Below are 15,615 nucleotides of genomic sequence, written 5' to 3' on the forward strand. Positions count from 1 at the left end.
ACTCCATCTGCCACTCCTCGGCCCATTGGCCCATTTGATCAAGACCCCATCGTACTCTCAGGTAACCTCCTTTGCTGTCCATTACAGCTCCAATTTTGGTGTCATCTGCAAACTTGCTAACCATACCTCCTATGTTCATATCCAAATCATTTATATAAATGACAAAAAGCAGTGGAACCAGCACCAATTCCCATTGGTCACAAGCCTCCAGTCAATGTAAACATCATTATAGAAATGTGTAAAAGTTATAAATGATGAGAATTGCAGCAGTCATCCAGTTATGTCATTTCTCAGCAATGGTATGAAAGCCAAATTCAGATAGGCTTCAATACTGTGGAACACATTTAGTTACTACACTTAAATCAGAAACCAATTTACATATACATTTCATGTTTTCAAGCGTACTGTGCCAGATCTTCCTGAAAAAAAAAATTACTGTTAACATTGCACTCCACTATCAACATGCAAAATCAGCTAACCATTTCAGGGAAGTGAAAGAGTCACTCTGAATCATGGAAGCTCCAGAACATGCCAGTCAAGTGAAAATGCTCCACTTCATGTTTCACATAAACAGCAACTCTCCCTTCAGCAGCCATTGTTCTTAAACTTGATAGATTTTTATGTTAATTGACTACTAAACTCATGACAGAAAGTCAAGACTAGTAATGAGCAGTGCACATATCTTTTAATGTCTTGATAATTGTTAATGCAATGCCAATTAAGCCTATCTTGCCCAGAAATTCAACAGTTTAAACTGTCTAATTCATTCCTTCACATAATTTTTCTCAGATTTTAAAAATGTCAAAGTTTGCTTCTTTTTCTTCTCACCTTTTCTCTTCATAACTTCTATCTCTATTTCCTTTTATACATTTGATTTGACCTATTTATTTCTCAATTTGTTTCATTCTATTCGATCCCTTAAATCTCAGTGGTTACAAAGACAGAACTATTTGACAGACGAAGGTCCCAGGTATGTTTTTGAGCTGGAAAAAGAAGATAAAAGTTGTGTAAATAAATGTTTAACTATCCAGGTTCTCTACCTACGGAGACATTTAGTTCCACTGTCATGCCACTTACAACTCAGCAAAATCCCTCACCCCTTCACATGCAGCCCCAATATAAAGTCGTCTTGATGATGCCTCTGAAGCACTAAATCAGAGAAAAAGGATACTGTTCTTAATTTATTCAGGTTTAGACCTGAACCAAGCTAATTGATCACATCCAGAGCAACACCACTGCTTCTATAATTAATACAGCTCTTAAGCTAACATAGAGAAACATATGCCTGATTCTTGTTGCTTTGGCTCCTGCTGTAAAGTAATGCAGGATAGAAACATGTCTACATTGGATAACTGTAGGACCTGGTTCCTGGTCATACCGATATCAGGGATAGTGCCATAATCAGCAGTTTAAAACTCAGTACATTCAGGAGATGGAGCTAATCCACTAAATTAAAAACAGTAATAATTCTTTTATTTATTACCTTTATCAAAAAGATTAAATTTACATTGTTCCTCTAGCATCACAGTGAGAACTGTTCTGGTACAAAACTTATAATTCAAAGTCATGCTGGAAAGCCATACTGGAGGTTCTTAAGTGCAATCTATATTTTTGTTGCAAATCAGAGTGAATACAAGTGAATAACATGGCAGTTAGTATCAGAAGTCACATGCCACCAGGTTATAGTCCAACACGTTTATTTGAAATCACAAACTTTCGGAGCACTGCTCTGTCATCAGGTGTAGTGACGAAGAGGCAGCGCTTTGAAAGTTTGTGATGTCAAATAAACCTATTGGACTATAACCTGGTGTCATGTGACTTCTGACCCAGTTTCTATCAATGTCTTTCCTCTTATGTCCAGCTTGGGGAGATTGCCTTCACCAACTCTTAGCTATTTGACTAACCAACTCCGACACTGTCTGTACCTGCCGTTGTATAATTACCTACAGACTTCCCAGCAATTTGAAAAACCTCAGTATAACAGGGACAACCACTTCAAAACTACATTAGCTGTAAAGCCGTACGGGATGTCCAATGGTCGTGAGAAGTGTTATATAAATGCAAGTCTTTTTCACTTTTCTTCATTTACTTGTTGTCCTTGGCACAGTTATCCAAAGACATTAGACTATGTGCATTGTTGACATTTACATCCGCTGCACTACCAGCTTCCCTAAAGCTCTTCGCTAGCTCTATGTTACCAAACCTCGAACATTAGCGTGGATCAAACCAGAATTTCTTCCAATTGAACATTAGGATGACTGATGCTACCATCTTCAACTTCTTTCATTAATGTCATAATCAAAATATCTTACCTCTGGTCACTATCGGATTGAAACAATATTCGTAATCTCAACCTTTATTTCAATCTTGAGGTGCGTTTTCAACCCTCAATCCTCTCCATGAGCAATACTCATTACTTCTACTGCTGAAAGATTATGTACCAATCTCACACATCTTCAACAAAAGCCTTGAATAAATGAAGTGATTTGAAGGAGGGTCATCCCAGGCAACTGGCACTATCCTGTCTCACTTACTATTATTTTCATCTCTGGGTCAGAAAGTTGTGGGTACAAGTCCACACCAGAATTCAGTACCGAACCTAGGCTGTCAGTGGAATTATAGAACAAATGTTGCACTGTTAGAGGTCTCATTTGGCGGGTGCATATTTCTGTGAGTACTGAACTTATTTTGTGCTACTTCAAACATAGCGTGAACATCATTCTCCACAAAAAATAAGATCTCACTAGGCTCAAATTAATAGGGTCGTATAACAATTCCCACAATAAGAAATTGGATAATGTAGGTTGAATACCATTTTGACCAGCCTTCCAGCACTCTGAAGTATTCACTACGTGAAATATATTAAAACAATATGACACCATTGTAAGTTGTTACGAGTAATTCAGTTGGGTCTCTTTCAGGGTCGTAGAAATTTTTTCCAATCAGCCTATTCAGAGATGTTATTACACACCTCTGAGCAGGTGGGACTTGAGTGTCGGCCTCTCAGTCCAGAGGTAGGGACACTACCAATGCACCACAAGAGGGCCTCATTCTATAGCTCCTAATGTGTGCTACGAAGTGATATTGACAGAAGCTGGGAGTTGTCAGCTGTTCCCCACCTCAGTCATAAGTCTTCCAGGAAGACTCACATGCCCTTGTGGTGCACTGATAGTGCCCCTACCTCTCAAGCAAGGAGGCCCAGTTTCAAGTCCCACCTATTCCAGGCATGTTAGTGCACTGTGAGCATCCTTAGTGCTGAGACAATAGGAAGGGCACAAGTGTCACCTGCTCCAAAGTTGTGTCGTAACATCTCTGAACAGGCTGAATGGAAAATATCTTCCAGGAAGACTGAAGGGCTCTCTGGTACAATGGTAGTTTCCCTACCTCTGGACTAGTAGGCCCAGGTTCAAGTCCCACCTGCTCTGGAGGTGAGATAACATCTCTGAACAGGCTGACTGGAAAGAATGTTTCAAACAATGCTGCCTGAAAGGTGCACAGGGGGTTCTTGTGGCACAGTGATAGTCCCCATTACTTCTTGTGCCCAGGTTTGACTCCTGACTGCTCCAGACACAAGTCATATCATCTCTGAACAGGGTGATTTAAAAATATCTTCCATGAATCTTGTGATGCAGTGATAGTGTCCCGAAGTGTCAGCTGGAAGGCCCAGGTTCAAGTACAACCTGCTCAAGGTGTGTAATAACATCTTTAAACAAGTTGATTTTAAAAAGTATCAACAGAAATTGAATCTATTAAACATTACCTTTCTATTCTATTCTACTCTATTCAGCTTTAAAGCTCCGATCTCCTCTGGAAAGGAGTTTGACTTTGAAAAATAGTGAAAAGAACAGTATTCCAGGAAGACTGAAGGGCCCTTCTTGCACAATGATAGTGCCCCTACCTCTGAATCAGAAGGCCTAGGTCCAAGTCCCACCTGCTCCAGAGATGAGTTGTAATATCCCTGCATCGGCTGAACTAAACAAAACAAAATTCCAGGAAGATTGAGTGTTCTAATGGTGCTGTGGTTATGTCTCTACCTCTAAACCAGGAATTCTGGGTTCAAGCCCCACCTGCTTCAGACTGTATAATAACTTCTCTAACAGGCTGAAAATACATGCTCCAGTAAGATTGAAATGCATTGGCCTGGATATTCAATAGTTGCTGCTGAAGCATCGGCTGGAGATGAAAGCATCTCCAGCCGATGCTTCAGTAGCAACTTCTGACATAATAGCCTGCATTGGAATTACCCAGAAAGTTAAAATTGCTGACGGACAATTAGCTGGGATCTAGAATGTCTACAAAAGTTCTCAACCCTGAGTTAGGATCAGAAATTTTAGAGGGTTCTAACTTACTTCACTTAATTGTTAGCTAGGAAAAGTTACAAGGATTATAACCTGCTCTAACTCCTGGCTAAATAGCAAACTGACCTACCGCACTTTCCCAATTCATCATGGACCTTCCAGCCCTGACACCACAAGGACACCCAATCCCCTTCCTCTGGATCCCACCCTCCTCACAACTCTGCCTCATTAAATGATTCAGCTCTTAAATTACATTTCAATATTTCTCAAGTAACTGCCTAGTTTTCTGAAGAAGGGTCTAGGCCCAAAACGTCAGTCTTCCTGCTCCTCTGATGCTGCTTGGCCTGCTGTGTTCATGCAGCTCTGCACCTTGTTATCTTAGCCTAGTTCTGTGAATTGTGTTTTGTTGATTTTCAAAACAAAGGTTTTTTTTTGTTATTAATGCTGGGGTCATTTTAAAGCTATTTTCTGATCAACCTATTCAGAGATGTTATTACATGCCTCCGGAGCAGGTGGGATTTGAATTCAGGCCTCCTGGCTCAGAGGTAGAGACACATACAGCCCCAGAAGACATTTTTAGAAAAGTAATTTGCAGGTGCAGTAAAGTTGTTTCAGCCAGTTAGAACCAGACCATACATGTGAACTAGATTCTAAATCCCAACAGATCTGGCACCATAAGTAACCGTAGTAGTCTACCAACATACGTCCTATCAATTACTCAGCCAACATCGTCAGCACAAAACAGTCCAATTCAGTTACACTGCAGATTGTAGGAAGTTAAGACATTAATTGCAAGAACTGTTCTGAGCACTGGCAAGGACATTTGAAAGATTTATAGGACTGATTACAATAGCTGTGTTTACTGACTGGGACTCAAAATAGTTAGCATATCAATACAAAAGGTTTTCTACAGTTATGGGAGACAATGTGTTTTGGTCCAGTCAATTAACAGTAGGCATTTCTGTTCATGAACAGACATAACTAACAGTTAGCATAAGAGTCTTTAAGAATAACAATGGTGGGGGGGCAGGGGCACACAGACTTTTTATTTTCATTAGAATCGTAACAGGGCCTTAAAGGGTTAAATTACAGAAACAAACTGTATAAGTAAAACAATAGTAATTTATTGTCACTTGTACCCTTTAGGGAAAAAAGTGAAACATGTTTAAGTCGCCATGCTCTGGCAACATTTTAATAACAAAGTATATATAATTTTTTAAAAATCAAGACAAAGTCCAGCTTAGTTCAATTCATGGCTCCAGGGCTCCTGAGGTCAGTCAAGGAAACCTGACACCGAAGCCGTGAGACAGAAAGCCTGACACTCTGACTTACACTCTAAAACAGCATTAAGGGAATGCTGCACTACTGGAGCACTTCACTGAGCTCTTATGGGTGATACATTATGTGTTCAAATCCTAACAGCCTGACAGGATTAATTAAAAATAATTATTGGGCAGCATGGTGGCTCAGTGGTTAGCACTGCCGCCTCACAGCATTAGGGACCCAGGTTCAATCTCACACTCCGGTAAAACTGTGTTGAATTTGTACATTCTCCCTGCATCTGCATGGGTTTCCTCCAGGTCCTCCAGTTTCCTCCCACAGTCTAAAGATGTATAGGTTCAATGGCCATGCTAAATTGCCCTCTAATTTTCAGGGACGTGCAGGTTAGGTGGGTTAGGCATGGAAAATGCCTGTCACAGGTAGAGGGTAGGGCGCTGGGTATGTTCTTCAGAGGTTGGTGTGCACTCGATGGGCTGAATGCCCTGCTTTTACACTGTAGGGATTCTCTGAGAGAAATCCCAGGCCACCAGTAAAAGCCATCGCCGAAGCATTAGAAAGGAATCCTGGGCCGGTTCCACCCCGATGCTGAAGAAGCCGCGGAAAGGAACCCTCCAGGCCAACGGTGAAGCCGCCACAAGGAATTACAGGTTGGGCTAGACCCACCATGCTGCTGAAGATGCTGCAGAAGCTGCTGTGCGGAATCACGAGCCCCGTTTCACCTCGTTGCCAAAGCAGCCTACCAGGTCATGGGATCCAACACAATGCAGCCACAATGGCCATGACGAACAGCTGGATTCCTTCTCCGCTGCAGCAGTCTCTCAAAATCTCCTTTCTACCCCAAAGCGCAACCAAAAATTCAGTTTGCATTCCAATTAAGTTATAAGATTTAAGATCCTGGAAAGGTAGGTATAGAGAAATTAATTCCTCCAGTTTGGAAATCCAGAACGAGGAGACAGAAATGTGTAATTACTGTTGCTATTTCAGAATGAAATCAAAATCAGGAAGCACTTTTTCCAGTTTAAAGGGGTGGTGGCAGTCCGGAGGTGCTCAGCTCAAATGGACTACGGTTGATATATCAATAAACAGTTTCAAGACAATTATGGATAGGATTTTTATTAGGTGAATGTATCAAGAAATGCATAAAGGCGAGCAAATTCATCACCCAGAACTGAAAATTCTCAGACAGCACCTTCCAAACCGACAACCACCTTCATTTAAAAAGTCAAGGAAACCCAATTCATGGGAACACCACACACCTGCAAGCTCCCCACCATGCTGCTCACCATCCTGACTTGGAAATATACGCTATTCCTTCTTGTTGCTGGGTCAAAACCTGGAATTCCCTCCCGAACAGCATTGTGGGTCAACCCACACCAAGTGGACTGCAGTGGTTCAGCAAGGCAGCTCAATGTCACCTTTTCAGGGGCAACTAGGGACAAACAACACATGCTGGCAGCCAGCGACACCCACATCCCGCAAATGAATATAAAAACAATTTTTTGTGGAAAGGAATGGCAAAGTGGACTCAAGGAATTGAAAAGCCTACGCCTGTTCATATGTAATAGGAATGCAAACAAAGCTTTTCTCAAAGTTCATAGAAGTCAAATTAAACCAAATTAATTCCTGTCCTGTAAAATATTTGCACACTATTTTGATCAAGGAAAATTCCTGACATAAGCAATTTATCTCCAAGAATGAAATTAACTTTCATTCTGAAACACAAGCATAAATGCACAGAGCTCTGTTCTCAGTGTGTAATCTCCTCAGCCAGCAACATGCACTTGGAGACACAGCATTGACAACTGCAATATATTTTAAAGAAATCGTCCTGTGTTTTCATAACTGGATATTCGATGAAGAAATTCACACGTTGCTTTAAAGCTTCCAGCATGTAGTTAATTATTTTGGTTTATATTTGTTAAATAGTGACGAAAATAGCTTTGAAGTAGACGTTGGTGTGTGCGCTCAGCTTGGAGGTTTGATAGCGGACATTTTGTCCCCTTACTAGATGGCATCCTCAGTGCTGTGGAGCCTCCTACGAAGCACTGTTGCCTTGTGCCAGTTCAAATTTATATGGTCCAGTTTTTGATGCTTCCGGAAGGTGCCGGATCTGGTTGTGCATTGCAATAGTCAGTATATCAGGTCCAATTCAACATATTTGTTGATGGAGTCTGTGGATGAATGCCAAGCCTCCAAGAATTCCCTGGTTGTGTTTGATGCGTTTGGCTTGTCCTATGATAGTAGTGTTGTCCCAGTTGAAACTGTGGTTTTTCTCATCTGTGTGTATTGAAATCAAGGACATCTGGTCATGTCACTTAGTTGCGAGCCAGTGTTCATGGATGCAGTTTGCTAGTTGTCTGCTTGTTTGTCCCACGTAGTGTTCTGTGCAGTCTCCGCATGGTATCTTATAAACTACATTCGTCTTGTCCACGGTGTCTATTGGCTCTTCAATCCTGGTCAGTTGCTGTCTTAGTGTGGCTGCCAATTTGTGTGCCGTCATGACTCCTAGTGGTCTGAGTAGTCTGGCTGTCAGTTCGGAGGTGTTTTTAATATATGGTATGGTGGCTACTATTTCAGGTTTTGGTGATCCTGGTTGTGTGCCTGTTGGCTAGCCATCTGTGTTTGAAGCTATGGGGGTGTCCCTTCCTGGTAAAGACTTTGTAGAGGTGCTGTTCTTCTTTCTTCCGCAGATTGGGTGTGCTGCAATGTGTATGCAGAGACTGCACAAAATGCTACATGGGTCAACCAGGCAGACAACTAGCCCGCATCCACAAACACAGCTAGCAACTAAACAATACAACCAGATGTCCTTGGTTTCAATACACACAGAAGAGAAAAACTACACTTTCAACTTGGACAACACTACCAACATAGCACAAGCCAAACACAGCCAGGGAATTCTTGGAGGCTTGGCATTCATCCGCAGACTCCATCAACAAACACTATGAATTAGACCTGATATACTGACCATTACAATGCACAACCAGAACCTGTACCTACCAGAAGCAGCCAAAACCAGTCCATATAAATTGAAATCTGCACAAGATAACAGTGCTTCACAGGAGGCTCCACAGCACTGAGGATGTCACCGAGTAAAGGGGTGAAATGACCGCTATGAACCTCCCAGCTCAGTGAACACACCAACATCTACAACCAGCACCCGAGCTACAAATCTTCACTGAAACCTGAGCTTTAAAGTTATTGTCAATTTGAAGGGCAGCACCTGGGGCATTTTGTGCTCATGCACACAGAAAAATACTTTTGATCATTGTTGGGAAATGTTGATATCTTCCTCGTCTTTCACAAAAAGGAAAGGTTTAGAGGATATGGGCCAAATACAGGCAAGTAGGACTAGTTTAGTTTGGGAAACTTGGTCGACATGGGCAAGTTGGACTGAAGGGTCTGTTTGCATGCAGCGTGACTATGACAAACTTCAACATTTCTGCATACCAGAAATACAAAACCAATCAATTTAGTAGCAAAAGTTACCGTAATTTCTTTTCTCACTGCCCATCAGTAAAAGCTGCTAACACGTGAGTGATATATCATCAGATAAGCATTTAAGTAATCCTTAAACAGCAGATACATCACACATTTCTTTGCAGAAAGCACAAAATTCTCATTTCCCACCACCTTTTTTCTTCCTTAAAAGCATCAAGTCCTTTTAGAACAGTACAACACAGTACAGGTCCTTCGGCCCACAATGATTTTCTGTAAAATTTCTGAGTACATTTCCTAAAGTGCCCATTCTTCACCTGTCAGTTTATACTATTTACCTTTGAACAATATTGTTCCAAAGTACAATGGACACACTTCAATCAGGGATTCCCACATAATGAAGATCAGAAACCCTAGTTGGTTTGTTTTTTCTTAATATTGAAGTCAGCTGTAGTACTTCACTGCAATCTGGATTAATGAAAATGACTAAACAAAACAGATCAGTACAACTCAGCTGAATTCTTACTTCGTTGTTTTCTTCAACTAATCTTTTTACTGGTATTGAATTTTATGTGGAAGTGGAGGTAAAAAGCACCAGATGCAGCAAACAGGCACTATCATGATAACATTGTCCTTTGAATTTTTTTTATTTAGACAAATTCAAACGAACACAACAGAATGTGCTGTCAGTTGTCAGAAATACCTTCAACTGAAATTGATGCACTGTGCAGTATCCACACAGCACGTGGAATCCACCTGCAATTCTTCAATTGGTAACATGTCCTGACGGAAACTAAGAGACCAACTGAGAATGTAAGAACTAAGATCAGGAGCAAGCAATTCAGTCCCTTGTGCCTATTCTGCCATTCAACATGATTATGGCTGATCTCATCCTGGCCTGAATTCCACTTTCCTGCCTTCTCCCCATAATTCTTCAACCCATTACGTTACTGATTAAAAATCTGTTGAACTCCTGCTTAAATTTACACAATGTCTCAGCATCCACCTCAATCTGGGATACTGAATTCCTCAAATTCATAACAGTTTCAAAAAAAAAGTAATTTCTCCTCATTTTGGTTTTAAATCTGCTACTCCTTACCCTAAAATTATGACCTCTCATTCTAGACTGCCCCACAAGAGGAAATATCCTCTCTAAAGCTGGTTTGCCATCTTTAGCACCCCTTAGCATCTTAAATACTTCAATTAGATCTCCTCCCATTCTTCTAACTCCAGAGAGTACAGATGTAAACTGCTCAACCTCTATTCATAAGACAAACCCTTCACCTCCGGAATCAATCTAATGAGTCTCCTCTGAACTGACTCCAATGCAACTACTCCCCTCAAGTAAGGGGGATCAAAGTTGTACATAATGCTCCATATACAGTCTCACTAATATCTTGTGCAGGTGCAGAAAGACTTCCCTATCTTTCTACTCTATCCCTTAGCAATGAATGCCAAAATTCCATTTGCTTTATTACCTGCTTTATCTGTGTAATATCTACAAGGACACCCAGAGCCCTCAACATCAAAAAACACTGTGAAGTTTCTCTAAATTTGGGCAACAAGTTGCCTTTCTATTCTTCCAATCAAAATGGATTACTTCACATTTATTCAATTTAAACTCCACTTGCTAAACTTTGGCCCATTCACCGAAGCTATTCGTACCCATTTGTACATTTCTTATTATACGAACTTAGTGTTCCATTCAATCTAGTGTCATCTGCAAAATTGGCTACTGTACCTTCTATCCCTACATTCAAGTCATTAATGTAGACTGTGAATAGTTGGGTCTGAGGACTAAAATCAGTGACACTGCATCAGTTGCATATTGCCAAACAAAGACCCATTTATCCCAAGTCTGCTTTCTGTTTGTTAGTCAATTCTGTATCCAAACTAATAAAATATCCCTAACCCCATATGATCTTACCTTGTGTATGGCACCTTATCAAATGCCTTCTGGAAGTCCAGATATACATCTACAGGATTCCTATTATCAGCTTTACTTGTTATATCTCCAAGGATTGCTAGCAAATTAATAAACGACACAATTTACCCTTCGTAAAATCATGCTAACCCGGATGGATTTTTCTGAATTTCTCAATATCCTGTCATTACTTCCTTAATAATGGATTCTAGCAATTTCTTAATGACCGAAGTTAACTAACTTGACTATAGTTTCCTACTTTCTGCCTCCCTTTTTGAACAAGGGCTTTATATTCACATTTTCCTAATCCACTGGGACCTTTCCCGCTTTCAGGGAATTTTGGAATATTATTATAACCAGTGGATCCACTACCTCTGCTGCCACTTCCTTTACGACTCTGGGGTGTAGGCCATCAGGATTTGACTACTTTCAATCCCAATAGTTTGCTCAGTACTTTCCCCCCCCCCCGGTAAGAATGATTGTTCTAAGTTTCACCCTTTCTCGGACCTCTGCATTACCTGTTGCCTATTGGAATGGTACCAGTGTCGTTCACTGTGAATGAAAGCAAAATATTGATTTAGTGCCTCTGCCATTTCGGTATTTCTGGATATTAACTCCTCATTCTCATCCTCCAATGGACCAACATTCACTTTAACTACTTCATTTCCTTTTATATACTTATAGAAACTTGAACAATCCATGTTTAAATTTGCACTAGTTTTCTTTCATAACTTACCTTTGTTCTTTTTATTACTTTTTTAGTTACCCTTTGTTGATCTTAAAAAATATCCCAATCTTCCAGCTTGGAACTGGCCTTTGCAATATGATATGCCTTAGTTTTTGAAGGACAATTTCATCTGGAGTACTCTTACATATATCCAAGCAGATCAGTCATTGCACTGCACCAAACCAAAACAATGCGAGTAGGTTAATTGTGACAGACTGCAAAGCTGGGAAATGAAAGACAACACCGGACTTATTTTTTTCCCTCGGTATTGGTCGAGAAGAATTATTTCATTTCATTACATGAATGTAAGTGGGATCTTAAGAGTATTTCAATTGACTTTCTACACTGCTGTATAGAACTCTCCAAATTTTCTGTGTCAGTTTGGTTAGTGATCCTGTTTACATAAACACATTTAAGTAATCGAGTGGATGAATTTGTGCTGAATGATGTGTCCACTGTCAAATCATTTCATCTTGATGTTTATACAGCGTGTTGTCATCTGGAAAACATTTCACTAGAATCACCAAGCCAAATGTTGTTTGTGTTTGATGGAGTTTTAGCGTGTTGAAAAACGTTTTTGGTAGCTTAATGACACCTCAAAGGAAAGCAGAAAATTTAAGAAGACAAGGAGCCTTTGTTCCTGATCAAATGAAAGTTTCTGCATCAGTGGAATTAAGCAGAATGAGTGGAAGTATGGAATTTTGGCATCTTAGAGCTCCCTCCCTAATAGCAATGTGGGTCTACCTACAGTGCATGGATTGCAGCAGTTCAAGAAGGCAGCACACCAACACCTCACAGGCAACTAGGGGCAAGCAATAAATGCGACACCCACATCTCATGAGTGAACAAGAAAGTGTTTCTAAAAACTGCTCAATTAAAAAAAAAAAATTTTTTTTAATGCATAGGAGACTGAGGGGGGGGTCTTATAGAAATGTATAAGATCATAAGAGGTACAGATAGGGTGAATGCACTCAATCTTTTTCCCAGGTTTGGGGAATCAAGGACGACACAACACCAGTTTCAGGTAAAAGGGAAAAGAACACATGGGAACATGAGGGATAACTTTTTTTTACACAGAGGATAATATGCAGATGGAATGAGCTGCTAGTGGAAGTAGTTGAGGCTGGTACATTAACGACATTTAAAAGACATTTGGACAAATACATGTATAGGAAAGATTTAGAAGGATATGGGCCAAGCACAGGGAAATAAGGTTAGCATGGGTGGATATTTTGGTTGTCACGGACTAATTTGGGCCGAAGAAGGGCCCATCTCCATGCTGTAGGACTCAACGACTCCATGACTCTAATGTGATGCTGATAAAAGACAAGTCAAAGCTTTATGTCTTGCACTCTCAGGACAATTCACAAGACAACCAACTTTAAAGGGGAAAACCAGAATTTATCCTGTATGAGGTTACTTGGTTGGGAAGTAGACTCTGATTGGTGAAGGACTGGACATGGAGAATGCACTAATTAACGGCAACCGATAGTTAACTGTCAAGCTTTATTTATATTTTTAAACGAGTCAAGTCGACTCTGATTAGTCAAGGCATTACCCAGAGAATAAATCTACAAATGATCGTCACCGATTTTGTTGAGTTGAATCAGGTTCAACATATAAGCGTGTTCTGTCTGGAAAGAACACAGCTCTGGCAATTAATACACGTAGTTTTCAATGTGTGTAAGTGCATCACACTGCAAGGCTAAGTGACAACCCAAATTGATTGTCAGTCATCATTCTTCTCACACACCGGACAACATTTACTGGATAATCCTAAGAGAATCATATCTCATGTTACATACTATGTTGGGGGTTTTACAAGTGTAACATGGCAATTGGATGTGAATAATAAGTTGTCAGTCAGCTTGGAAAGACAATGGAACTGAACTCTGAGAAAACACATTGAACTATATTTCCACAGTTGCTTTTCAGCAACAAGGCAGAAACAGGAAAAACAGAATTGTAAACAGATCTGGAAGAATCTCCTTCTTTCCTTGCCTGTCTTTCTCATCATCTCAGTAACCCCACCTGGTGAAAGAGCACTTGGAAAAACTACCATTCACCAAGACTCTCAAATGTCTACAGATTCTGCTACTGCTACAGGTCAAAACCAATCAACAGTAATCTCAAGTTTAAAATCTAATACCTCTAAGTACTCTTAAACAGCAAAGCTTTATTTCTCCATCTATATCATTCTCCCTTTTAAACATAATACCTGATTTTTGTGTGTGTCGTTTTCTTTATGTTTTTGTTATTATCTACAGAACTGAGAAATAAAGTTCCTCATTCTTTCAAAAAGACACAGTAATTGACTCCTTTGTTTTCTAGCAAACTACATTTTAATTGAAGTTTGACAGCTGCATTCTAAAAAAGACATTGCCCTATTATAGGAAGGATATTATTAAGCTGGAGAGGGTTTCAGAAAAGATTTACCAGAATGTTGCCTGGAATGAACGGTTTAAGGGATAGGCTGGGACTTTTTTCACTGGAGCGTAGGAGATTGAGGGGTGATCTTGTAGAGGTTTATAAGATCAGAGGTTTGGATAAGGCAAATGACAGATGTCTTTTCCCTAGGCTCAGGAATATCAAGACTAGGGGGCAACTTTCTTTACACAGGGAGAGGTTCATGTGTCGAATGAACTTCCAGTGGAAGTGGTGCATGTGGGTACAGTTACACATTTAAAAGACATTTGGAAAGGTACATGAATAAGAAATGGTTGGAGGGATACAGGCTAAGCACAGGCAGGTGAAACTAATTTAGGTTGGGATTATGGTCGGCATCGACTGGTTGCACGAAAAGGGTCTGTTTCCATGCTGTATGACTATGATTTGAAATGTTTTTTAAAAATTATTGCAACTAATCAGAAGGTTAAAAAAGATCGCCAGTTCAGCCTCCTCATCTGGTTATAACAAAGTGAAGTAATATCCAAAATGCCAAAGTTCAGGTTCACGAATTTGTTTTGAAACATTAAGAACTACTTCATGCATGATTGAAGAGCTCTTTTTAATTCCATAATCCAAGACATCGCAGGTAATGTGGCCACTCGGTTGCTAATAGCAAATCAAAGTTTCACTGATGCTTATTTTGATTGACTTACTGTAAACAGCAGCACCTGAAGAGGAGGTTAGAACACCTACCATATGTGCCTCTGTTGTTACACTTAGCCTGCAACCGTGGGAGCTCCTTTACTCTCAAAGGAGTTTCCTACAACATTACATAATACTTTGAGTCTTACAGACTGCGGTGGTTTGTTTTTAACCTTTGGTGCTGCTGATCCAGTTCTGAAATTGTATCTGAAATACAGTCTCTGCATAGCATTGACCACACCCTCTTTCTTCGCGCATTTTCTGTTGGGCGACTGTGTGTATTTTTAGTTCGCTACTCTGTAAAGACCTCAAATTAACAGTGACCTATTAATCATTATGGCTGACTGATTTTTTTTTAAAGCTTGTTGCATTCCCTTTTACAGGCTTTTCCTCTGCCTCAACAGCACTGAATGTGGGTTTTATGCTCCAGTGAATTGCTTAGACTTGAAGTCTATCAGATGCTGCATCACACTGTAGCTGGGCTTCTCTTCACAGGCTTTCTTCCCCTCCTACAGTGGGATTGCTGGACTGACTTCATCCTTCACCAGCCACATTATACTGACTACAGTTAGGACTTCACTTCAGACAGTCACTTATTGTTTTTCTCTGCCACCATGTAATAAGGTCAGGTTTGTATTGTTGATAGAAGATAGTCCTTACCTATATCAGTGAACATCAACAACCTTTACTAAGTATTGACTATACACAAGAGACGGTAAGAGAAGACCTCTCTGGAACCCTACAACTTTGCATGGGATCTGAAGGTATTACGATACTGTTGCTTACTCATAGCATCAGTAAATATTGTTAGAGTGAAAGTATAAATAACTGTTTATTCTGCATTCCAGTCTTTCAAG

General features: G+C 40.2%; 1 protein-coding gene across 1 annotated transcript in view; it reads right to left on the minus strand.

Annotated features, from left to right (window-relative positions):
* LOC109913658 (triple functional domain protein-like) overlaps positions 1-15,615 on the minus strand; it is an 87,763-nt gene that overhangs the window by 65,449 nt on the left and 6,699 nt on the right. Inside the window, exon 3 of the mRNA XM_048608708.1 lies at positions 14,810-14,876. Within this exon, the coding sequence (XP_048464665.1) occupies positions 14,810-14,876 (67 nt within the window). The remainder of the gene's footprint in view (positions 1-14,809; positions 14,877-15,615) is intronic.

This window comes from Rhincodon typus, chromosome 2 (assembly GCF_021869965.1).
Source record: "Rhincodon typus isolate 14 chromosome 2, sRhiTyp1.1, whole genome shotgun sequence".
Classification (NCBI taxonomy): Eukaryota; Metazoa; Chordata; class Chondrichthyes; order Orectolobiformes; family Rhincodontidae; genus Rhincodon; species Rhincodon typus.